The sequence below is a fragment of the Colius striatus genome, chromosome 3 (genome assembly GCF_028858725.1).
Source record: "Colius striatus isolate bColStr4 chromosome 3, bColStr4.1.hap1, whole genome shotgun sequence".
In the NCBI taxonomy this organism is placed as follows: Eukaryota; Metazoa; Chordata; class Aves; order Coliiformes; family Coliidae; genus Colius; species Colius striatus.
The window spans coordinates 45,171,603-45,197,637 of NC_084761.1; the positions used below are offsets into that span (position 1 = coordinate 45,171,603).

Here is a 26,035-nt window from a genome sequence, read left to right on the forward strand (position 1 = left end):
TACTTTTATGTGTTGACACTAGTAAAGAGTTTCCAGGCCTGCTACTCTCACACCAGGCCTGCACTTCTCCTTGCTGCTGCCTCTCTCCCAGGCCGCAGACCCTTTGCCACATCTCTGGCACCACAATGATCGATGCAAACGCCTTTGTCTTAGAGCTCCCTCCGAGGCACTTTCGCGTCCAAGCACCTCGAGCCTGCGGCGGCCCGGGGTGTGAAGGCGCTAGTGTTACTTCTTGCGAGGCGGAAGAAAGCCGGAGCCTCGTTCTTTACCAGGCCGCCGCTCCTATTAGCCCCTTCCCAACCATCCACCGAGTAGCCATATGGCAGGTGAGGGCATAGGGCCGCGAAGTGCGAGAAATGGCCTGGGCAGACGATGCCCGGCCTCCGGCACGGCCCAACGGCACAGAGCCCGCGGGCGATCTAGGTCCACCCGGCCCCCTCCCAACAACACACGCCGCACACAGCTGGCAAGCGCTTAACGCGCGGAGGAATACCGTTCCGCTGCGTCAGCGCGCCTATGTAGATCCGGCCATCGGCGCCATTTAACGGGAGGGTGGGGCGGGGGGAGTTGTCGTCAGCCGTGCGCGCCGCCGCGCCCCGGGGACCGGTACCGCGCCCGCCTCAGAGCCTTCCTCCCGCGCCCATCCTCCCCCGGGCGCCGGCGCGCGACGCTGGCGCCTACCGCTTGCGAGGTCATCCCCCTCTTTCCGCGGGGCTGGGCCAGGGCACGCACGGGCGGCGCACGCACGCGACGGCGCGTCTCCCGCCCCTTTTCCCCGAGGGGGCGGTGCCGGTCAGGTGTGTGCTCCGCCCCGCCGGCTCCGCCTTCTGCCCTCTCGCGGCGCCCGGGCCCGGCCAGCAGCTGTGCTACGCTCTCGTCTTTTCGCTCGGGCAGGCGGCGCCTCTCGGCTTTACCCGCACGCCCTTCCTACTCCCAGTGGTGACAGGACGCGGCGAAGCGGCGCGGCGGGCGGAGCGCTCCCCCGGCAGCCTCGCCGGTGCACGGCATCGCCGCTTGCAGACAGGCAGGTCTTCGGGCGGCCGCCGCGCTCCGGTTGGGCGCCCCCCTCGGCTGTTTCCGGAGGAAGGAGAAGCGCAGCTGCACCCTCCCCCCTCTCCGCCTTCCTCCCCCTCCTCCTCGCTTGCTCCCTCCCTCCCGGCCCCCCCTCGGCGCGAGTCGAGCGCGGAGTCACCGCGGCGCACAGACGGGCCCGGCGGCGGCGGCACTCGCACACAATGGCGCTGAAACGCATCAACAAGGTGAGCGCGGCGGCTCTCCCTCCGCCTGCCTCCCGCAGCCCCGCTCCTTTCCACTTCTTTTTTTTTTTTTTTATCCCTCTTACCTTCTCCCCCACCCCCTTTCCCTCGGCCCCGCGCCCTGGGATGAGAGGGTTACGGCTTCGGAGATGAGCCAGCCAGGCTCGCCGGAGGAGGCCAGAGGCTGGTGGAACGGGGCCGGGCAGCGGCCGTCTCCTTCCGGAGGGGCCGCGGCCCAGCTGGGGCGGTGAGGCCGCTCTGTCTACGTCTAGGCCTAGGACCTCGGAGATCGGCCAGAGCCCCGGAGAGCCGGTCGGAGGGGCTCGGTTGGGCCTGGGGCGCGGACGAGGCGGCTCCTGCGGGCAGGGAGCCGCGGTTCCCGGGGACGTTCAAATGTCAGCGCAACCCGGAGCCACCCCGGCGCGGCTGTGGCGTCGCCGCTGCTGCCCCTCCGCCGCCGGCCGGCCCGGATGGTGCCGGTCCGTGTGTGCCGAGGGGGCTTTCGGTCCGATCGCGACCCTCCCTGAGGCAGGCAGCCGGCCTCTCGGGCCGGGCTCTCCCCACTGGCATGCAACTTCTTTCCCGCATTGTAAGATGGCGGCGGGTTCGCCTAGTTCGAGCTCTTTCCGGGATCTCTCGCTTTCTGCAACAACATGACACACACACACGCACGTCCGCGCTCCCGTCGACTCCGGGGCAGCTGCCGCCGTACCATCCTCTCCTCTCGTTCCACCTCCTTCCACCCTGGTGCCGGCTCGGCCATCCCGCTGCCGGGGATCGCCTCGCCTCGCCCCCCGCGCCGGGCGGGAGCGCGCACCGCGCCGCCGCCTCCCCATTGCACAATCGGAGCCGGGTGGAGTAACTTCGCGGCTAACTCGGAAAAAATGCCGAGGTGATGAAAGGTTTTTTTAGAGTGAGATTTTTTTGTTGTTGTTATTGTTTTGGTGTTTTGTGTTGGGGTTGGTTTTTTTTTTTCTTAAAATCTCTTCCAGGGAAGGAGATTCCCGACGTGAGGTTGTGTTTGGGCAGCTTTACGGTTTCTCGGCGGTAGCGCTTCGGGTTTGGGAATTGCTGAAGATGTAATCGTAAACGCGATGAGAGCGCAGTGGCATTACTGGGAAGTCGCTGTTGATCTGTGCTCCTATGCGAGCTACGTGGAGTGTTTACGTATCTCAAGAGCTGAAAGGAGTTTCTTGGTCATCTTGTATCCTGCCAAGATGGCAGAAAGTCAGGGTGTCCTGAATTCGGCAAACTAGGCTTCAGTACACAGAACAGCTTTTACAGATGAGGTATGGAGGTTGCTGCATTATTAGTCTTGCTGTAGTTTCACATCTCTTTGTAGCCATTGTGGGCATATTTTAGTCGAAATGAGGTTTTTTGTAACTTGTCACAGAAAGGATGGTTCTATTATCCCTCAGAATTTTGAATCTGTTCTGGATTAGTGCTAGCTAGATGAATTGTCTTCAAATTACAGCTGTGTTCTCACAAGAATTTCAAAACAATTCCTTTTGAATCTGCCATCAGAACTTGTTCCCCTGTATTGGTGGATGATATCACTTGAGTTGAAACACAGCTAGGATACTCCCTGGTATGCTTTGTCATCAACTCATGCTTATGAAACACATTCAGGCGCTGCAGGTAAGAATTTATTGTCAAATATAAACCAAGGCAAACCCCCACTTACTTAGTAATCTAGTGGTCAGAACCTTAAAAGGACTGAGCATGACTCCTGAATCAGTAAGTCATCTCTGACTTCAGGGTTTGGCCTGTTTTCTGCAGTTTCTTGTCCTGTATTTGTCCTTATGTTCTATGGTACTGTGTACTACCAAACTTCTTCCTTTATCCAGTACTACAGTTTAGGACTGGTGAGACCTTGCGGTTAGAGTCTGTTGTTTTGGGGTACAGCTTTTGTTTACTTGATTGGTTGGTTTGTTTTTAATTGTGGGTTTTTTTGAAGGTTCTATTTTAAATCAGTTCCACTCTGCTACACGGTATGCTTCCAAATTTACGTAGAGTTTACAGTTTTGATATTTCTTTTATGGTTTGTTGGGTTTTTTTTTCCCAACCTGGAAAGTGGTGTTTTGTTAGACTGAAAGCTTTGCTTGTGAATTGCTTTCTTCCCAAGCACTGTTCTAATATTAATATTTACAGGGATCGAGGTTGAAATCCAAGGCCAATTTTGCAACAAGATGATTGGGAATTTAATTCTTATCTTGCCAACTGGTAAAGCCAGAGAATGGCATTCTGTCAGTGGTCAGTTGGGATCCCCTGTCTTCCAAATATAAGGTCACAGATCAGACCTTGAAACTCTCTGCTTCCTTATAGTGTGTTGTTGGCACTAGATCAGAACAAGCTACAGAGAGACCAGCACCTCTGAACATTGTAATCACAAGTAGCTGATTTAGTCTGACTTGTGGTATTACCTGTCAGGACTAGAATTCATCGTCTCCTGCAGCAGATGACATCCCAGATACACCAGCAAAGTTACTTTCAGTCTGTTTGGCTGACCCCTTCTTTGTGGGCTCAATGTATCAAGCAAAATAATTTTTTTATTATTATATTTGGTAAATCAGGCTTTCAGACTGTCAGCATGTATATATCTAATCTGAAGTACATTACACATTCAGAATACAGCAACCCGTACTTAAAACATAACCAGCAAACTGTACTTTTGGCTTGGAAATGAAAGCATGGGAGTATTCGTGTTACATGTTGTCTACTTCTAGAGCACCCCTCGTAAAGTTCTTTCCAAACTGAAGTAGTTGTCCGGTACATAGCCAGTCCCAGAAGGATTACACTATGCTGGAGCTCATCATGGCATCTGTGCCATCTGCTCTGAGGATAGGCTGCATTGGATTGGTGACACTCTGGTTTTATTGATATGACTTGCTTTACACGAGAGTGGCTGTTGTTTTATTGCAACAGGCAAGTGCCTTTGCCATGGAATACTGTGAACCTACGTCTTAATTTTAAACTGATTACTTTCCTCAAGATGACCATTTTTTTTTTTCCCCCCTTCAATTTAGAACAATTTGTGTTGATTTATGGACTTGCATGCAAATGCTTAAAACACGCTTGTGGCTCATTGTCTTGATCTGAAGTGTCAAGTGATACCTGCTAAACACGCATCTCGTAATTGCTGAAACATGTTGTCGCTTCCGCTTCAAATCATGATGATCTGGCTGCAGGGAAACATTGATGCAGGAGTAGGGAGTTGGGAATGCATAAAACTTGGAGAACTTGGCAATATTACATCTTTGATGTACATCCATTTCATCACTGCTTGATAGGTTAAAATCAGAATTAATATGTATGTGTAAAAAGTCTGGTCTGTGAAATCCCAAAGAAAATGTGTGCCTACTGTGTTCTATGTCCATTTGGTTAAGTGTAGCATATGCCAGCATCATCATATCGAGGTATTTTACTAGAAAATCTTAAGTGGAGTTGACATCCTGGAAGCTAAAGGCTGAATGTGGACAAATTGTTTGTTGCTAGTTAAGTAAAGATAGAAGGCTTTCATTGAATTTGGTAAGACATTTTTAAAAAATAGCTTAACTAGAAGAAGCTGTTTGGAATTAAGTTTTCTTCCCTGATGAAACCTACAATACTTTATTTTTGCAGGCAGTCTTGGATTTAGTTTGCTGGGCTTACTCACATAACTCAAATAACTAGGCGTACTTAAATAACTTGAAGTTATGTGGTTAATGTTATACTTTGAATGAATGTCTAGAAATAAGTCTGGATTTGTCTATTTAGGGGCTCAGAAAGTTAAGATTAGCCAATGAAATGCAGTTGATGTAAGCTTAGTGAACGTGCTTTAAACCTTTGTGAATACTCTCTGTATGTATTCAATTACCTTTTTTACTTCAGTTAATTCACCTTAACTATTTTGAGCATCACGGGGCAGACCAAGTCCTGCCTCAAGTAGATAATGCATTGCGACTATGGCACTTGGTGGTTAGAAGGGTCATGTTGAGCCAGAAGCCGGTGGTTGACTTTTGCATCGCGAGGTTTCAGTAACAAAGTTTGAGAAGCACTGGAACTGAAAAACTTCAGTGGTTTTTAAAAGTTCAAATACAATTTTTCAGCATCAGATGAAAGCTGTTGTCACTTAAATTTAAGATTTAGTTCATCCAAATAGTTAGAAGTGGCATTTATACTATGAAGTTCATATAATTAAAATGGAAATAATGCTTACTTAATATGAGTATCAAACCTACATGATTCAAGTCTAGCGTTTACTGTTGAGGTCTTGGACATGTTTTAAGAACTGGTGATGCTTCCGTAACTAGAAAGTTTGGACTGCAGTAACTTAAAAGATGTCTCCTGTTAATTGAACACTGTGCTTGTGAACCAAATTCCGAGTCAGCATAGATCTTTAAGTGTGTACATTGGAATAGGGAGAGAAGGAGATTGTAATCTTACTTAAGATTACAGAACCTCAGAGATCAATATTCCATTAGATAGGTACCACTTGTATATCTTAACCTACTGGAGAACTCTGTTTTTAAAGCTTTGGGTGGGATAACATACAGGCTAAAAAGGTTGACCAGCCAACATTTTCTTTACAGTTGTTCCAACTTTTAAAAACCTGCTTCTGAAAGTAAGGCAATGCTCGTGCTATTATATCCCGTGTGAGTTTCTTCTTTTCTAGAAAAGCTGATGTAGAACTCAGCAGAATGAGCTCCCTCCAGCCACCTTCCCAGTCTGTGACCAGTTACAAAGTACTAATGCCTTGCTTTGCACTCACACATTAATGGGTAGAGAAGGGGGGAGGATGTAAACAGCTGTAAGTAACAGCTGTTGAATACAGAGTAGTAAACAGCCTCTTGCCAAAGGCACCTCTGTTCCTTGTGAAGCCCACCTCTAGCCTGGCATCGTCCCCTACTCGTGGATATTTTCTCTATATCCACTGGGTTGAACTGTTAAAGGAGAGAGGAGGGGATGGAAGTTCTTAACCTTGTCTGAGATGTCAAGTGACAGCTGGTAAGGAGGAGTGTAAAAGAGAGAGCTTTTGTGTAACTCAGCTTAGGACACTGATATGCAATCTCTGATAAATCTTTCTGTTGCAAATATCAAATTTTTGCCATTTTAACTGGGAATGCCGTGTTCTTGTACAGGTCCCTCCCCAGTGCTTCAGAGCTGGCAGATGGGAACGTGTGGTTGGCATTTCAGCATTAGTCTGATATCTCAGTATAAAGCTGACTTTTGTTGATAGTTTAAGCGAGGATGCTGTAGCTTACACTGAAAAGGCTGTTACACATATGCATTTTCTCCTGTGACTGAAGTGATACAGTAACCTGCTGGTCTAATACACAGCAGAACAAAAAGAAATAAGAAATAAATGCAGCAGTGAGAATGTATATATGTTTGGAGTTAATGCATTTTTATATGCAGTTGCTTTGTTTTCAAGTTGGCTTTATCAGAAGAGAGCTGCATGTGCTGGATAGTTTTGTAAACTTCTTGAATCTAAATGTAATGCCTCAAACCTTAAATGGAAATCACAGGAACTTTAAAAAAAAAAAACCAAAACAACAAAATCCTTTCTCTTCAGTGAGCTTTTATGGGGCACTGATCTGATATGTTAAATGTGGCAGGTGACTTTGGAGAAGCCTTTAAAAAAATTTAAATTACATTCACAAGTTCAAATTGGTGTTTATGCCTTTGCCAGCTCTTTGTAAAACACTTGGATGTAGACGAAATTTAATAGTGAAAAATGAGCCAAGTAGAGCATTGTAGGGTTCATGACTGAAAGCTACATAGATTTAAGGGATTTTTTTTTTTTTAACATTGTTCAGAGCCTTCTTATACCCAATAATATTTAGTATTAAAGTTTGTGTAAAGGAAACCTCTTTTTTTAAACCTCATCCCTTTTGATATGCTAAACATCTTCAAGATCTCTGGCAGTCTTTTCCAGTGTAATTGTGATGGGTTTTTTAATTCTCATTTTAAGAAAACAAGATGAGAGAATTGCATACTGCTTTGCAAATGTTATGGCCCGGTAAATAACAGAGGAGGAAAATACTTAATCCTTTCACAAGCATCTGGATGCCAGAGTTGCAAGCTGAACTGAGTGTAGATGCTGAAGTGCTTTAGGTTTGCCTTGATGGAGGACATGAAAATTGTGTTAAGTGCTCAGTTAACTTTTCTTTGTAACCTGGAGTTAGGCTGTCCAGGTGCTCACCACTTCTGTGATCTCTTCCAAGAAAGAGTTTGTTTAGGTTCCTGGTAAATACGGGTGTCCTGCTCTAAGGTAGTATTTCCCAGCCTTTACTGTATTGTTTAGATAATAATACCAGATAATTCTCTAAATCAGATAACTAAAAACTTTTGCTTTCCCTTTAGGCTTAGTTTTATTTTCTTCTTGCCTTGAGTAAGACAGGAGAATCTCTTTAAGTTGTGATTTGCTAGATGAACAATGGTCCCTTCCATTCCCCTAGTTCAAATTGCGGTCTGTTCATAAATATGCTTTTAAACACTTTTTCCTTTGTCTTTTAAGCTCTTTAAAGACCTTTGTGGACATCAGTGTTCTCTAGTAGCTGAAGTTGAACTCAACTGTAAGAGCAGCTGCACCACAGAAACAATTTCTGATTATTTTTCTTTATTCTCTGTTGGCTCAGTGTCAGCTGATTTTGTGTGAACTGTACTTAATCCTATAGACAGGCCCTTAGTTTTGTATCTCTACCACTGGCTGTTCTAAACACAGAGCCATTATGAAGGGCAGTTATAAACAATAGCATAACATGATAGGTTAATTGTACAGCTATGGAAAAGCTAGCGTAATCTTCCCCACATAGTTGTGTTTGTAGACTATATCCCTATAGTGTGTTGCAGTAGCTCTCACATGTGTCTTTGTACAAAATACAGTCTGGTAAAAGTCAAGACAGTTTTTAAAAAGAGAGCTGATTTTCATAGTTCTTTAGGTTAAAAAATGACATTTTGGAACTATACGTCAGATTACATCTAGACAATGAATTCACCACACTGATTATTTAAGTGCCCAATTAAGGCCACTTGTGACTTATAGGAAAAAAAACTTGTCCTATATGCTGTCAGGCTCCAGAGTTGTTGTTTGTGTAGATTTGGCAAACTAGGAGGCCTCTGTCACATGAGTCCAGGACAGCAGACATACAGACACTGCTTCAGTTTCAGGTTGATGTGTGAAATACTGGTGGCTGAGGCTCTGCTGTGTGTAACTGTGTCCTTGAGAAGCTGTGGGGCAGCCTGTTGGAAGGCTTTCACAGAATGCTGCCAAACCCCAACATCTAATGAGTGTTAAGCTAGTATTTGTGTGAAATTGTCTACCATAATGCCAAAATCCCGTTCCTCAATGGTAGCCATCGGACCAGAGTGCCTTACTTGGAATATAAGTGTCTTTCCAAGTGCATCACTTCACTTTGGTCTGTATTGAATTTAATCTGTCTGTTTCCCAGTCATTCTGTTTCATTTAGCTAGATGCATCTTGCTGTTTGTTACACATTTACACTAGTTACTTTCTTCTCCGAGGGTTGCATTCTAGTCTTGGGTTACAGAACCAAAGATCAGTGTGGTTCTTGTAGGGAAAACCTCCAAGTGAAAGATACGCTAAGTTTCAGAGTCCAAAGCTTAAAAATGGCAGAATTAAAATACCTGGTTATCACTAAATGGAAAGGTAGGCAAACAGTGCCTCATTTCATGCTTTTCTCTTCAGCATACTTTTGTCAGTGTACACAGCTCTGATTCTACACTGAGCATTTGTGTTTTAGTAGCTCTTTTCAGGTAATGGTAATTGTTATAATACCACAGAACTGATGTGTATAAAGCAGTCAGATTTTCTTCATCTTGATTACACAGCTGCTGTGTAATCAGTTTTGATTACTTTGAGGGAAACCTTTTAATTCAAAGCACAACTATAGGCACAGAGTTGCTGTCTTGTTCCTAGGTTTACTCTGAATGCCTTTACTGAGTTGGTGACAGAACTCCTTTTCCAGTTGGATCTGTCCAGCTACAGAAGTGAACTCGGCAAAAGGTTGGAATAAATAGAGATCCATTTTAGATCTGAAATTTTCTGAAAAACATTACCTACATTGTACACCTTCCAAATTTGAGAACAGATAAGAGCTGTAGATAATAGCCTTGTTCACAAAGGGCTTATGTACTGAAAGGTAGGTTCTCTGAAAAGATAGCATGTAGTCATCTGAGTAGGTTGTATCACAGCCCAAGCACACAAAGTGACTTAATAACAGTTGCACAGCAGTCTGGCATTTCCTTCCTTGAGTGTGAATCTTGAAACATGAATATTTATGTATTTGTCTTTTAATATACCATTATGATATTGTTGCTAGACATTTTACAAATAATATGTGGTTTACAGCCTAAAAAAATCTAGTACTAAAGCCTTGAGAAAATGGAACAGGATAATCTTGAGGGGGACAATCACAACTATACATTCCTAGTCATGTTTTGGGTTTATTAAAAAACATTCTGTGCTTTTTGGCCCTTGCTGTTTTCTGTGACTGCTCTTTGTGAGTTTTCTCTGTATGTTTGCTCTAACATATTTTTTTAAGTGACAGGAACTAACATCTTTGTATATTATGCACTATCATTATACATTGTTTTTATCCATTTGTTGTTAGCCAGAAGGCTAGCTTGTTTGAAACTGATAATTTTCTGCTGCTTACACTTGTCTTGTGCTGCGTATTTTGCCATTACTTTCTTATTCTACTTAGAAATATACATTCAGTGTTTTTTTTAAAACTGTAATTTACTGCTTCTGACAGTAATTAATTTTCATGCTTAAACGAATGCTGCAAATGCAGGTGTGTGGGATGAGACAGTAGTTCTTTGCTGGTTGACACTTCTTAATCTTCACACAGGCTTAAATGTTCTTCCCCTCCCTTTATAGCTGCTTCCAGTCCTTTTTTTAAAGCTGTTTTCAGCTGTGAGCTAATGAGCAAGACTAATGCAGTGATGAATTTTTGGATGTTTAAAGTTTGAAATATCCTATTTGACACTGACAACATTGGATAAGCACTCAAATGAATAAATGTTGATTTGTTTCTTTGGCTTAAGTGGGCTTTGGTTTTTGTTTTATTTATTTAAACTTCTTATTTAACTGTGTATCACCTTTTGTGCCCTCCAGGGTAGAAAAAGTTGTTATCTGGAAACTCAAAGCAAGTTAACACTTTATTATTATTATTATTATTATGCTTCATTGACTACATTTATTGCAGCTTTCTGGTTTGATTTTTAACAAATAATGGTGTTAAAAATGGATACTAAATCTTTACAAACCAGTATTTAATCTAACTGTGACTTTATGCCTGTGGAGGCAAATCAGTGATGTTCTGTCACACTGTATTTAAATCAGCTGTTTCTACCATTAAATTGGAATTTGCTAAGACCCGAAAACTTGGGGGAGAAAAACAACTAGTTCCTGTAAACTTTTTTTTTTCCTTTCACTGGTCAGTCATCTGTATGTGATATCCTTTGTCATTCTTTGAATTCTGTGGGGTTTTTTTTATCTTTTAAATGACTCTTGTAATCTTAAATAGCTGGTAGAGAAGAATTGTTTGAGGTTTTTTATTGTAGCTTCTCTTCAACACTACTTTTGTGGGTTGTGATAGGATCGTAGTTTATTCACACTCACATGTCAATATTTTGAATCATCACTTGATGAGTGAACTATTTTCTATGATTCTTATGATTATAGTTGTGCAAAACAAGCAAGTTAGATTTTATAAGCTTTTTGTTTTAAAATACTAGTGGGGTTTGTTTTGTTTTGATCAATTTATGTAGAATGAGGCTGTTCCACCAATAAAACTGCATCTTGATACAGACTTAATGTGAAACTGGCAGAAGGCCATGGTGTTGAATTGGTTCTAGAGCAGGTCTGTCTGTTGCACTGTTGTAGGATATTGTTGCTATATGTCCAGTTATGTCTGAGTTTTGGAGAACTTGTAAAATTATACGTATATTGCTTCCTATATGTGCTACATTGCTTTTGTCCTCTAACAGCAGAATTGATGCTTACTCCTCCAACAGTGTTTAAATCTGTAAAATGCTCATCATTGTGGAGAGGTAGGAATTATCACAACTTTATATTTGGAAACTGGGACACAGAAATGACAATATGCTGGAGCTATACCGGAAACCTTTAGCAGTGCCAGAGACTACTAGTCATGGTTGTAATTCAAGACTAATCCTTTCCGATAGGCATGTAACACATAACTCTGAACCAAATTGACCCTATTGTTTCTATGTAGAGTCTTTGGAATTTGCTTCTTGGGAACTCTTAATTTTCTTAAGCCACCTGTAAAGTGAAAAACTGTAGCAACTGACTCCAAGAAAATGCTCATGTGAGGAAATTTAGGAAAGTTTGGGATGTAGCTAGTATCCCTTGACCAAGGAAAGCACTACTGAAACTGAATGTAAACAGAAAGAAGCAAAGTTGGAGACAGTTAAGTATTGCAGCAAGAAGGAGTACTGGAAGCATAAAGCCCTTACATGTAGAAATTTTACAGAGCAATGCTTGGGAACATTTGTTTAGTTCTAAAATAGTAGTTAAACTCTGCATTCTAAAATGAAACTTAATGCACTATTTACCTTTTTGGTGAGAGACGGGAGAAAGCAGGGGAATAATTATGATCTGAATTCTTAAAAATTATTATTTTAATTGACTCCTGGAAATGATGCTTAGTTTTGATGTCAAATATTTTTCAGATTAAGTATTTTACAGAGTAGTTACTTTTGACTGCTAAACTGAGAAGGAAGGTCAGTTTGTGTTTCTGTTGCTGAGCGGGAACCGTTTCTCTTTTCTAAAAAAAAAAAGCTTTTCCCTTTCCTTGAATGAAATGCTTCAACTGCCCTCCAAATCTCACAGCCCCTGTGCCTCTGCTTGTTTAGTTTCCAGTTATTCCAGTTTACCTGTTGAATTCAGCAGTGGCAGCTTTCAGGAGGAAGTACTTTTTAAAGTTACACAGAGAACTTTGCACTCCCTTGTTGTGGAAAGCCCTCCTTTTGTGTAGATGTGAAGTGTCCACACTTAACTGAGGGGAAATAGGTCTGATGTTACTGTAGGCAGGCAAAGCTTGCCAGTGTTTTTCATGTTTACCCCACAACACTTCACACTCGGCTGAAGCAAACAGCTTTACTACAGGCTTTATTTTCTGACTATAGTACCTAAGAGGAGCTGAAGCAAACAGCTTTACTACAGGCTTTATTTTCTGACTATAGTACCTAAGAGGAGCAAATACAAGGATGTTTGCCACCTCATTACTTTTTCTTTCTTTCTGAATTTAGTGGATGAATTACCTGCTCTGTGATTGAAATACCAAGTGCTGTATCAGATGTTTCTAACTTTATATTTTCAACTGTTTTGTTTAGCACAGTTAGGGTTGGTGTTTTTGTTTTTGTTTTTTTTACTGAAGTGGTTTGGGCCAGACAAAACATTAGTCCTTCATCTTAGGAAAATCACTACTTGTTTGTTCTTCGGAATGGTTCCAGTGGTTAAAAGGGGTGACTCTGTATGGACATGTATTTGAAATGACTGAAGAATGGAATACTGAACTTCATGTGTTTCAACTTGTAAATTATTTTTAATACTGCTGAAGACTTTTGCACAAATTTTTCACCACACTTACTAACTTTAATAGTTGTCTTAGATTTGCAATACCACTTACATTTACTTTTCCTAGTTGAATTCTTGATAAACTCTTAATTTTCCTGTTTTGTTAAAATGCTTTGGTTTTAACTTGAGTACTGATTTGTTTCTCTGAAAATAGTAGTACCTTTTGAAAAGCTCTTTAGTCTAATGTACATACCTCTGACTGTTCACTTTATGTTGATCTTTTCTCATCTTTGTCGTCTTGCTACTCATTTTTATAATTTTCTTAAATTGCATTGAGCCTTTTTGTAGTTCTTGGTTCCTGTGGTAGCTTTTCAAAAATAGGATCTTCCCCAATTAAATCAGAATCCACTAAGAACTACGCAGCTACATTATTTTAGCAACCTTTATATTGTTCTGCTTATTATTCTATTGCTACAACTTATTGTAATGGACAAAATATCTTTTTTTCACTCAGATTTTGGAAGTGATCAATCATCCTTTGATCTAGAAAAACAGAGTTACTTTAGAAATAAGCTTGGTTAACAAAGTCTTCTGTATTTGTTAAATGGACAAAAAAAACCCTCTAGCCTGAAAATTTAAAAAGCTTTCCATCTGAAGGTTCTTTTATGTTTCTATTTTTTCCTTTATATGGATAATATAAATCTAACTTAGCAAAAATTTCTGGACGGTACTTGCCAAGATATGAACCTAATAAGTAATTTTCTCTGTCAGGAAATAAATGTCACAGTGACTCTCTGTAACAGCTGGGGAGTGTAGAAAAATGCCCTCTAAATGCATTCACTGTGATGATCTGGAAAGAGCTGTTTCCCAACTTCCAAATAACAGCAGTAGTGAAATGAACGATAATATTAATTTATACCATTGGTTATCAATATTGTTACAATTCCATTTTACAAAAATAGTCTTTATTCCAGTGCAAAATTGAAATCTACTTAATGGAAAAGTTAATCAAAATTAGCATGTATAGGGAGGGCAAGTTGGTAACTAAATTTTCTTTTGTTTTTTTAAGAGAGGATTTTTTTTGAATGGATGGACTTCGTGTTAAAGTCGTGTTATTTTTTTGTGCTTTGATAAGACGATAGCTCCTTGAAACACAGTGTTTTAAGTTACAGCAAATGTATTCTTTTTTTATTAATTTTGTATTGGCTCAAGGCTGTTTTAAATTTTTATCAAGTGCGAAGTTTGTGAAACTTGAAGGACTTACCTTAAGATCTTCCCAGACTAAGCAGTTAGCTGTCTAGTCCAAATGTGCATGTGTTTCCAGCATAAAAAAGTAGTGGAAAGCACTTGTTTTAATGGCTTGTATAGGCTTGTAGCAAAAGCACTTGGGAGAAGGACTGAAGATTTTCTCTTTTCTCAGGGCTTCTAGACGCCTTGACAAATGCAGATTTATAGAATCTCCTGAAGCCTTTTTTAGATTCAAAAGAATGGGGAAGAGGGAAGGCATCTCTTACATGCTTGAACTGTAAAAGTATAAATTTAATTTTAAAAGACAATGTTCAAACAAGTAACTTGCAGAGCATTTAAACAAATTAATGCTGAACTTTTTTGACCACAGTAATCTTGATGCTAGACAAGGAATCGACCCTTCATCTGAAGGTTTTTGTTTTCATTCCCTGTAATGGGGGGAGGGAACTGTTTCTACATCTCAGTTATTCATAATTTTAAAGACACATTGTCCTAATGTGAAGCTTAAAGTTAAAACTACAGATATTTTGCCTGCTTCCAACACTTCAACTTTCCTGTCTACTTTAAGCTATGCAAGATACATCTCTGCTGAAGGTAGTGAGGAAAATAAAACCGAGTTTCTGTGTTGTTGGGGTTTTTTTTCTTTCTCTCCTGAGTCAGACATTATTACGTACATAGTGCTTTCTGATTCATGAAGAGTCATCAATAGCTCTCTTCCCACTTCAGAATTCTCTAGCTAAAGCTGAATCCTTGAAGGTCCTCCTCAGAAAGTGAAGACTTTGCTCACTTCTGGTTTTGTGTCCTGCTCTCCTTTCTGTCCCTCCTTCAGCAAGGGTTTTGTTACAGTATTGATATTTGTTTGGAAAAGCACATTCATTGTAGCTGTTTAGCTTCATAACTGGTTTTGGTAGTCATTGTCTTTTATAAAGACTTTCTTTTTATACTGATCAAGTAGTTCCAATAGTTGTTATTGGACATTCTTCTGTTTCTATATAGAAAAACTGAAATATGTTTTTCTCGGCAAAAAGTGAAAATTACTGTTAATTTGCAGTCCACGTCTGAGCAGTTTTGTTTGTTCTTTTTTTCCTAAAGGAACTTAGTGACTTAGCCCGTGATCCTCCAGCTCAGTGTTCAGCAGGTCCCGTTGGAGATGACAGTAAGTAACCTTAAGTTTCATGTTTTGCTCTGCTAACTCAAAGCATACTATGCAGAGATAATAATGCGGAGTTTTTCTTTTGTAGTGTTTCATTGGCAAGCCACAATTATGGGACCTGTAAGTATTCTAATTCTTGTGACATAATATTAAACTAATAGTTTTTATTCAGGAGGAAACTAGTTGTATTTTTTTTGTTTTACTGTTATTTTTTTGGGGATTTTTTTAGCTCCCCTTATCAGGCTTCAGTTCTAAAGGTACTCTGTACAGTAACAGAAAATGAAAGAGGATTAAAAGTTATCTGATTATTTTATTGCCGGAACATTTTATGAGGACACGTACTTCAGCTGAAATGATCTCTAGAGCAATGTTAGGCATTACCACTTAAATGCAAGCAAAATTTTTAGTTAATAATTTTTTCTCAAGATTGAATCCAGCATCAGCTTTGTACTATGAACTCAGCTCAGGGCCAGGAACTAGTTGGGATGCTTTTGTGTGGATTTTAGAACAGGAACTTTAGTTGGTCTGGTGTCATGTACTGAGGTCTTGATACTTCTTGGAATAGAAGAGGAAAAAGTCACAGAAATATGAGGTTCCAGTTATAAGTGGAGGAAAAGTGTTCAATAAGTATCTGAAACCTGAATGTGACTTTTTCCTTTTTAAAGAAGGCATATGTTGGTCTTTATTTGAAAACGTAACATGCAAACATGGGACATCTGGAGTTCTCAGAGTGGTTATCCATATTTATAAAACAAAACCTTCTGTAACTTGAGAAGACAGGTATGATGCCAGGAGACCTGTAGCCACAATGTGATGCTTTTGGTGAAGCTATGAAGCAGGAATTAAATCTCAGTGATGCTGAGTTACACTGAATTGATATGTAGCCCCAAGTGTGGGTTTAGGAGATCGCTGTGGAAAATGTGCTTATTAGAAGTTCACCTGACTGGAAAAATGACTTTCCATTCCATAGTTCCTGGTCCTCATTGAAAGTAACCAAGTACCTGAAAAAGATAAAATTGTTTAAAAGCTCTGTTCGTGCTTAAATGGCAAGGAATGTTCTGCACTATACTGAGTATGATTTTATTTGGCTAATGTCTGCCTGGTTGTAAGGCATTAAATGTCTGTTGAATTAAAATTTGTATTATTATTTTTAGCTTCCCCTGCTGGTTTAACAATGTACAGCTCCTTTTTGTCACCATATTGTTCTTTTGGTACCTAAAGGTCTGCATTCCTGTTTAAAGACTGGGCAGTATCCTGACAGAAGTATGATGTTAACAGTTCTAGTGCTCCTGTGGTGTTGCTTAGTGGCATTAATAACAGATGAGGATTGTAGAGCCTTCTGCTTCTGCAATAGGATATTATCCAGGCTGTGATTTTTCTCAGATAGGTGTAAGAGAGCTTGCATTGGTTTAACACATTCTAAGAGGGATTTCTGTCATTGCTAAAATATATCCCCAGAATATGCCCAGTAAAAGAGTTGCTTTCTGGCTCTTCGGGGCCTCACATATCTATTGACCAAATACAAGAGGTGATATCTTGATTGCTAAGTTTTCAGAAGAGATTGGGTAGCATAAGAACCTATGTGTTTTCAGATTTGAATCCCTTGTGTTGCAGAATTTCATCTTCTGGTATTTAACTAAGTAAGATGTAGTTATTTCCTTACACTGGTAAAATGTTCTTGCAATTAATGAGACAAGTAAATTTACAAATAATTCATAAAGGTACTTGGTGTCTCAAATTCATTTTCCCTAGCCTTGAATCCAGAATTAAAAGCATTGTAGTCTTGAGGTTAAACAAATTGTTATCTCTACTTCAGAAATTTAGTTGTAGTTTCAAGTAGTTGTAGTTTCAAGCAAAACTTCTTACGTCTTTTCAGAACTGGTAACTTATGCAATCACTATTTACTCATTCCATTAGCTTTACTGCTAACAGTTTATGCCTGAATGAATTACCCCATGATTGTTTCCTTGGAGCAGGGAACCTTAAAATACTGATCCATACTAGGTTACAGTGAATTTCTAAGACAGAAAGAGAGGAACAATTCAGTTTAATCTTGATAATTTTGGAGTGGTTTTTTGTTTGTTTGTTTGATGGTGCTGGTAGGGTGGGGATGTTTTTGTTACATTTTTGATTTGGGTGTTTTTGCAAAGGTCAAGCACTTAGCTGTGTATTTGTAGGTATTCTGCAGGACTAAACACCACCTAAGCAAAGGATAGAACTTAAGAGCAAATGGGAGACCCTTAGAGTTGTCTGTGGCCACTGTAAACTTGGATGGTTGTAACAAATAAGTTCCAAACATATAATCTGAGGATTTTTGAACCTGACAGGACTCTCACTTTGTTGACATTATCTTGGAGCTGTCTCAGAGGCATTGGAAAGTTTTTTGCCAAGTCATCCTGAGTGGATTGTCAGATAAGCTGTTTTCTGTGCTTGGAGAGGTGCATGCAGGAAGTGACCTGTATGTGTTCTGTATCGCTTGCCTTGGGAAGTAGTAATTTAATTGTAATTACATCTCTCTCATATTGATGCATTAAACAGTTCTGTTGTTTAAAACAATTTCCTCTCCTTTTATTTATTTTAAAACATCTTCAGTGATATTTAGTCCTAAAGATGATAATAGGAGAATTATTTGTTTGCTTTGACAGAATGACAGTCCATATCAGGGTGGCGTATTCTTCTTGACTATTCACTTTCCTACAGACTACCCTTTCAAACCACCTAAGGTAAGTATTGCTTTCTCATTTATGAAATTAGTGCTCTTTGAAGAACCAAGTACAGGGCAGAAATTGATGGCATCTGTGTTGTGATATTGTCAAGTTGTCACTTCTTTTCATGCATTCTTACAGTGTACTGGATGACTACGTCCTTCTGTGACTGCCACAAGGATGGCTATGTTAGCATGTATTTTAAGAGCAAGTTAATAAAGGTGAATTATGAATATCTTGAAAGCAGGGAGGGTGTGGTGTCTCCTTTTCTGGATGTTTTCCAGACCCACCTGGATGCATTCCTATGCGACCTGATCTAGGTGGACCTGCTTTAGCAAGAGGTCGGACTAGATGATCTCTAGAGGTCCCTTCCAACCCCTACCATTCTGTGAAATTCTGTTTGGTTTTATTTCTGTTTTTCTTAATTGATGGGAAAAGTCATTAGCTTTGTGTAACTACAATAGAATTATTGATGAAGGGACTGTTAAGTATTACAGTGTTGCTGTTTGGGGTGTTCTGTAGGAACGTGACACTATGTATGGGAATTAATTTGCTGAGTGCTTAAAATCAGTAAAGACAATATCTATTAGAATTTGTCAGTAAATGCAAAATACACTTTTTGTTTTGGTAGCCTTATCTGCCATTAGCATTTTCTTCCAATTTTCAGTGAATATGAAAGTGCCCACTTTGAGTGATGGCACTTGAGCTCTGTAACAGCCGGGTTACTGTGGTTCAGGTACTTCTGTTGAGTGTGGTGCAGGCACCTGGGATTAAAACACAGCCTCATACTTGCCCTCTCTCTGTTGGAAGTAGAATGCCTGGTAATGGGAGACAGAGATTGTGGCTTGGGTGTATTTCCGTGGATTTGATGCAGTTTGACTGCTTAATCCTTTTCTTTTGGAGTAAATTGAGTTGACTAGTAGCTTTACAGAGAAGAAAGGGTGATGTCATTGCTGCCTTAGACCAAAACACACTCTCTTTTTTTTTTTTTTGTTGCAGGTTGCATTTACAACAAGAATCTATCATCCAAATATTAACAGTAATGGCAGCATTTGTCTTGATATTCTAAGATCACAGTGGTCTCCTGCTTTAACTATTTCTAAAGGTAACTTTTTTGAAGGAGAGATGATTCCCTCTTGTCTTGAATATTGTGCTTTTAACTCTGATTGTCTTGTTCTCACCCTTCTCTTGATGTCCCTTGCTCATTCTAGCTTGCATTTTACCAACTTGATAGTGATATCTTACTGCATTTTTAATGGATATTTGTTTTTTCTAACACCTTCTGCTACATGACTGTTTAAGGCTTTGTCTGGCCACTTGTTTGCTTCAGTATCCTTAGCAGAGCTTACTAGCTTAGTCTCAGAGGAATCTGCCAGCATTTGGATGGAAATAGGCCTGTAGTGGTATATTTGAGCTAATGCTTGTTTGCAAACAAGCTTATTTGCAGCAGTCCATGTATATACATATTGCATGTTAACTTAAAGATTAAAGTAATTTTTTTAATAATGAAATCTGCATAGTTTTTTGACTGAGTCTGTCTAGAATTATGTGCAGAGTTATATTGGCATATCACTGTGGTAGATGAATAAGGGAAAACTGTTACTGATACATGTTGCTTTCTGGCACTGTGCACTGGCATTGTATTACATTACTTCATGAGCTAGGCTTACTGATTCTACTTCAGAATAAATTGATGCTATGCTACAGTAGAAGCTTTATAGCTTTCTTCATTTTACTTCAGTAAATAACAGTTAATTCTCAAATATTTGCACAATAATCAAATTTTGTTCTACCTCAAAGCCAGTAGCCACTGTAGCTTCAAAAGATCCATCAAAGTGCTCCTTTGTCTATAGAACTTGTAATTCCTATCTGTCCAAGGAGTAGATTTGTGATTTGAGTATGGATTCCCTATTTTAATGCTGTCACTTGTTTTTCTTTTAAAGCTACTGTGAGAATAGAGCATTAAGTTCTCATAGCTTCCTAAAACAGTATCTTCCTTTATTTTACAATGTGTAGTTTTATCAGTGCAGACCAGGATATTGTTACCTTATACACAACAGAGAGAGAACTCAGTCTGATTTCTTAAAAGAAATAATATGAAGAAGGTCTAGTTTTAGTGATTAAAACCATGGAGTATACTGGTCATCACAGTAAGTGGTGTGCCTTTGCTGGCTGCTACATTGCATCACAGTGCAGGGAACCACAGTGCAGGGAACAACAGTGCTGTTTCTCATGTGTGCTTACTGACAGCTATAAGTATTAGGAAATATGAAGCAAACAGTTCTTACAGGCTTTTAAGTCATTGTGGGCATTTTATCTGTAGTGGTTTATAAGTCTGTTTTTTCTGTATCAGGAAAAGGCTTTTTACATTCTCTTCTGTACTGGCATTATGCTTACAAAGATTTGTGCTCTGTTGTTTCTGAGATTGTTGCTCCTGGTTTGCTATTGAGAATTCTTTTTTTTTTTTTTCCTTACAGTTCTCTTATCCATTTGTTCACTGTTATGTGATCCAAATCCAGATGACCCACTAGTGCCAGAGATTGCACGTATCTATAAAACAGACAGAGACAAGTAAGTACAGAGTTGCATAAGACTAATATTTTCAAAAAAACTTCCTTAAGAGTACGTTGTCAGACAGCAGTTGTGTTTAGTGAACCTTTTGTGGAAATCTGGGATGGAAGAACTCGTGTGTCAAAGAACTTCCTATTGTTGGTAGTGCATAAGTAAAAAACCAAACAGGCTTAGTATCTTTGAAGTTGTAGGGGAAGGACACTATCTTTTTTTCTCACATGTGTGGCAGTATTTTAAAGTATGTATTGCCCAGTTTTTTGCTTACCATTGTTGTGACTTAACCCCAGCCAGCAACTAAGCACCATGCAGCTGCTCACTTACTCCCCTCCCTGCCATAGGGAGGGGAATCAGGAAAAGAAAAAAAAACAAACCTAAAAAGAATCCCACATTCATGGGTTGAGATAACAACAGCTTAATAACTAAAATTCAATAAAATAGTAATAACAATAATAATGAAATACATTATTATTGTAATAGTAATGGAAAGTAATCAACAAAATAAAACCAATAAAACATAAAGGGAAAAAAAGAAGTGATGCAACAATGCAGTTGCTCGCCACGTGCTGAGCAATGCCCAAGTAGTGATCTGTCCCTCCTCACCAACTCACTCCAGTTTGTACACTGGCTATGATATTCTATGGTATGGGCTAGCCCTTTGACTAGTTTGGGTCAACTGTGCTGGCCTTACTCCCTCTCAGCTACTTGTGCACCTCCTTGCTGGCAGAGCATGGGAAACCGAGAAGTCCTTCACTTAGGATAAGTGCTACTTAGCAACAGCCAAAATATCAGTGTGTTATCAATATTATTCTCATACTAAATCCAAACCACAGCATTGTACCAGCTACTAGAAAGAGAATTGACAATATCCCAGCTGAAACAAGGACAACCATGCATAAACAGAGGGTGGTTAAATCATCATGTTGAGGAAAAGATAACTTTGTTATTTTTATGCTTTCTTTTGGTAGCAACTTGGCCTTTGTTTTTGATGCTCCCCTTGAAAAAGGCTTTTTTTTCCTATCTGTGAAAAAACTTTTTCTTCTTGTGTTTATAACATTTTACACAAATAGAATTATATGAAGTGAACTTGGGGGTTTTTGTAAAAAAAAAAAAAATGTATAATAATGCTGAATATACTTGTCCAATTAGGTACAATAGGTTAGCAAGAGAGTGGACAGAGAAATACGCTATGCTGTAGGGTAAGAATATTTGCACATCATGGTGCATTTAACAAAATGGAAACTTGTCAGCACTTGGTGCTGCATGCTCTAAGGCACTGGATTAACTAACAGATAATGGGTGCACCAGTTACTGAACTTAGATGCTTAACAGCTTGATCTGTGGTTAGTGTGAAATGTATTGGCTAGTCACCGTTTCTCACAAATATTGCTCTTGCATGGCAAAAACAAACAAACAAAAAAGATAGTATGAAACAATCATCGAGTTTCGAGCCAACTTGTCAACTTGTTTTGGTAAGTATTTACTCAGATTTTGGCAGAATTTCAATGAAAGTGATGTCCCATAGCGAGAGCTCCTGTGTTCACGTGGGTGAATTTAGACAATCCAAATGTCAACTTTTTTGTTATTCATCAGTGTCTTCTACATATAATCTTGGAAAACGTATGGGGATTATATTCTGCTTGTATAGTTGAAATTTAACTTCTTACTGACAAGCATGGAGTTAAGTGTAAGCTAATTGTGAGCTTCCTGTGGAAGCAGTGTACTTAAGTATTTTTTGAATGTCCTTTTAAAAAATTGAGCAGTATATTCATGCAGAAAGGGAATATTAAGCGTGCTTAGTGCTATTTTACTTTACAATGGGAAATTGACATTCTGTTTTCAATGATAAAATTAATCAAGTAATCTTTACTTACAGCATGTGGTACTCCTGTAATCTTTAAGAACAGTATTTAAACAAAATACTCTCCTTGTCTCTCCCAACCCAGGTGGTCTCTATTTCTTCCTTCCTCTTTCTAGTTTTATACAGCAGACTTCTAGCAAATCTGCTTGTCTTGAAGTGTTTTGTATATATTAGATTGTCCTTGTTCAGATCAAGTATGTCTTAGTACAGAAAGAGATTTCTCTTAATGTGAAGAGAATAGGGAGATAGAGATAAAATGATACTTAATGATTAACTGTTAAGGAAATTGGCATTTTCATGCTGACGCTAATCGAATTCCCGGTTTTGTTTGCAGGTACAACAGAATATCTCGGGAATGGACTCAGAAGTATGCCATGTGATGCTACCTTTAAGTCAGAATAACCTGCATTATAGCTGGAATAAACTTTAAATTACTGTTCCTTTTTTGATTTTCTTATCCGGCTGCTCCCCTATCAGACCTCATCTTTTTTATTTTTTTGTTTACCTCCTTCCATTCATGCACATGCTCATCTGAGAAGACTTTAGTTCTTCCAGCTTTGGACAATAACTGCTTTTAGAATCTGTAAAGTAGTTACACAAGAACAATTGCCCAAGATTCAGAAATTTTTTTTAATGGAGCATGTGTATTATGTGGCCAATGTCTTCATTCTAACTTGGTTATGAGATAAAAACAAACATTCCTCACTGCTCTAACAGATACTGAAGATATCACCTGAAGGGGGGAGGGGAGATTGATGTTCATTTTTCTCCCATCAAAGAAGTAACATTGCTGTAGCGACATCCATCTTGTTCCACACCTTCCAGTGTTAGAGAACTGAGGTTTTACTATATACTTTTGCTCATAACTGATGTGTCTGGAGAATTGGTACTGAATCTATAGCATCAGCAGAACAGAAAATGTGATGTATCTTATGCATGTCAATAAAAGAATGACCAGTTCTTGTTTTACAGAGAATGGAAATTGGAAGTCAAACATCCCTTGTATTCCAAAATAGGGTCTAAGAACATTTTTGTAATTCATTTAAATTTTGTTAGGAGGCTTGGAGCTATTAGTTAATCCGTCTTCCAAAACACTGTTTAATATAGCACTGAATAAATGATGCAAGTTGTCAATGGATGAGTGATCAACTAATAGCTCTACTAGTAATTGATTTATTTTCTTCAATAAAGTTGCATAAACCAATGAGTTAGCTGCCTGGATTAATCAATATGGGAAACAAAATCTTTTGTAAAAGCAAAGCTGGTTTTTGTATATACTGTTGGGATTTGCCTCATTGTTTAACATCAAATAATGATGTAAAGTTCAATAGAGTGACTCTTTTGCCATTTTCAGTTATGATGCTCAGTCCGTTGCAGGTTGACACATTGTTCGGCCTGGCGTATGCAGGATTAATAAGCTAACATAGTAGTGTAGCCTTAGCAGCGTGCTACACATGGTGCTGGCAGCCCAGCGTTCCGGGGTGGACTTGGGGCCTGGCAGATCTGAAGTGGTGTGTTGTGGAGATCCTTCCTGATGCACCTGTGTTTGCTGACTGAGAACCTTTTCCTTCACCTTGTACACTTAACAGCTGAAAGATCTCAATCTGGAAGTAATGATGAGGCAAAAACAAATATAAAATAAAGTACTGTTTTGATGTGGGAATTGTCATGAGGCTGTGTTGAAGTGACTTTTACTATGTGGGATGTTCGTTACCATTGAAAAGGACTTGTTCAGCCACGTTGCCATTTACATTGATGACTATTTTAATGCAACAGACACTTTCCTCATGTCAGGTAACTAAACGTGAATAAAGATTCATTGCTATTGGATTTTTGTTCTACAAGAAACACTGTCTTGTGCCATTAGTTATCTTTGCAACAACAAGGACATTATTAAACATCATCTCTCCCCTTTCCTGCCCTGCTCCTTCATATTTCTCTTTGTTTTGGTTTTGTTTTTTTTTTAGTCTCCATTCTTAACATCCATAGCTTCATTTTCTCTAGTCTTGTACTATCACTTTGTTGTGCATCTGTGACTTCGCACTGGCACCACTTTTGCACTGCTTATAGTTATGTACATTCTAATTCCTTGTCCCCACATGGATGTGGAAAGCTAGATGTAAAATAAATGTTAAACCTTAATTTTTATAAAAATTTGAACATGTAGTTTGGACATGTTTTGTTCTGGTTCTAAACTATTGAGAGTGGACTGATTTTGAAGTGTAGTTGGCTTGGAATGCAGAAGCCTGGGCTCTTTAACGGTGCATATCTCCCTGAAATGATGTACTGAAATTTGTTGATGAAGTTGCAGTTCATGCAGTATTTTTGCTGTGCTGACCAAAGATTTTTGCTTACACCATTTTGCAGGAAAGTTTGATATACTTAAAATACAGCTGCCAGTGGCATTACAACTGAAGTAAAAGTTTATATTTCTAAGCTTACCTTACCTTGTATTTCTGAGCTTACCTCGCTCTCACCTTTTTGGTAATTGTGTTAATTTGATGTTTATTACTTTGTCTTGGAGCTATAGCCACTGAAATCACACTGATAATGACAGCGATGTTTTGTGAGATGTAAGGCACCAGGCTTTGTAAAACTCGAGGTGCTATGGATGGAGGGGAACGGTTAGGGAAGGAGAAGACAGTAAAATATTACATTGAAGGTGTTAACCTTGTTCAGACCACTGTATATTTTTCCAGTACATCTGTAAAGGTCCTTCTGTAATTAGAAAGTATGTATTTTGATAAAATAATGATGGATGATGATTTGTAAATGTTACATATGCATGCTAGAGGCCATGCTGAGACTTAAAATCTTACCCTTGTGAAGTAGGAAATGGCAGGTGTTTTGTCTTTTAAGCAATCTCGCTAATGTCTGTGTAGACTTCCTGCAGAAGTTACTTTTGGGCTTGTTGCTCGCTTTGAGGGGCAAGGGGACGAGCTGGGTAATCAGCTAATGAGGAAATGAAAGACTTTAAGCAGTCTTACCAAAAAGCAAAAGTTTAGTTAAAGGTCACCTCAATGTGTAGCCTACCTATGAAAACCACAGGTAGTCCAAAAAGTGTGTAGTAGATCTTGATTACTGCAAAGCATGTGGAGGGGTAAAAAAAAACCTCTCAGTTTGAACTTCTGTGTTGAAAAGGAAGGTTTTGGAAAACACTGAAGTGAGTTGTCCAGTCCAGCTCTGTTAAAATACTTAACTCAGGATCACAAATCCAATAAGAGCTTCAGAACACAAGATCCAGCTCCATCCAAAAAGTCTTGGATTGAGCAAAATATCTGGGGTTTTTTTTCTTCTTGAATGGCTTTTATTTCAGAGTATTTGTAGAGCACAAAGTCACAAGCCAAGGCACTTAGATTTAACAAACATTTAAGATGGAAATAAGTTTACACTTCTGTTTTGGTTCTGGAATCATCAAGATTCCTTGCTATGTTTAAATGGGGTTTGAATTTGACAACACTATTCCATTCAGCTTATTTATATTTCATTTGAAAAACTTCCAGTGGTTTTAAGCACATTTTTGAGTCTCTTCATGATGCAAGAAAACCTTAATCTGTCTCAATGGTCAGGGATGTTTGTTTTCTTTCCCTGTGTGCTCATGCACACAGCATCTTCCATATTGGTTGGGGGAAAAAAATAGAAACATATTTTTTAATGTGTGCCTAAAAAGCATGCTGCTCAGTTGCACTGTATATA

The 26,035-nt window shown here is 39.5% G+C and overlaps 1 protein-coding gene across 2 annotated transcripts; it reads left to right on the top strand.

Moving 5' to 3' along the window:
* The first annotated feature begins 825 nt into the window (after window positions 1–825).
* Window positions 826–24,169, top strand: UBE2D3 (ubiquitin conjugating enzyme E2 D3). 2 transcript variants are annotated; one of them, XM_061993179.1, is made up of 7 exons: window positions 826–1,259; window positions 15,145–15,208; window positions 15,294–15,325; window positions 17,851–17,928; window positions 18,910–19,015; window positions 20,388–20,481; window positions 22,674–24,169. In XM_061993179.1, the coding sequence occupies exons 1-7, from the start codon at window positions 1,236–1,238 to the stop codon at window positions 22,717–22,719; spliced, it is 444 nt and encodes a 147-aa protein (XP_061849163.1). In that variant the 5' UTR covers window positions 826–1,235; the 3' UTR covers window positions 22,720–24,169. The 2 variants fall into 2 exon arrangements, with proteins under 2 accessions (XP_061849163.1, XP_061849164.1); XM_061993180.1 differs by lacking the exon at window positions 826–1,259 and adding an exon at window positions 2,261–2,545.
* Window positions 24,170–26,035: the final 1,866 nt, after the last annotated feature.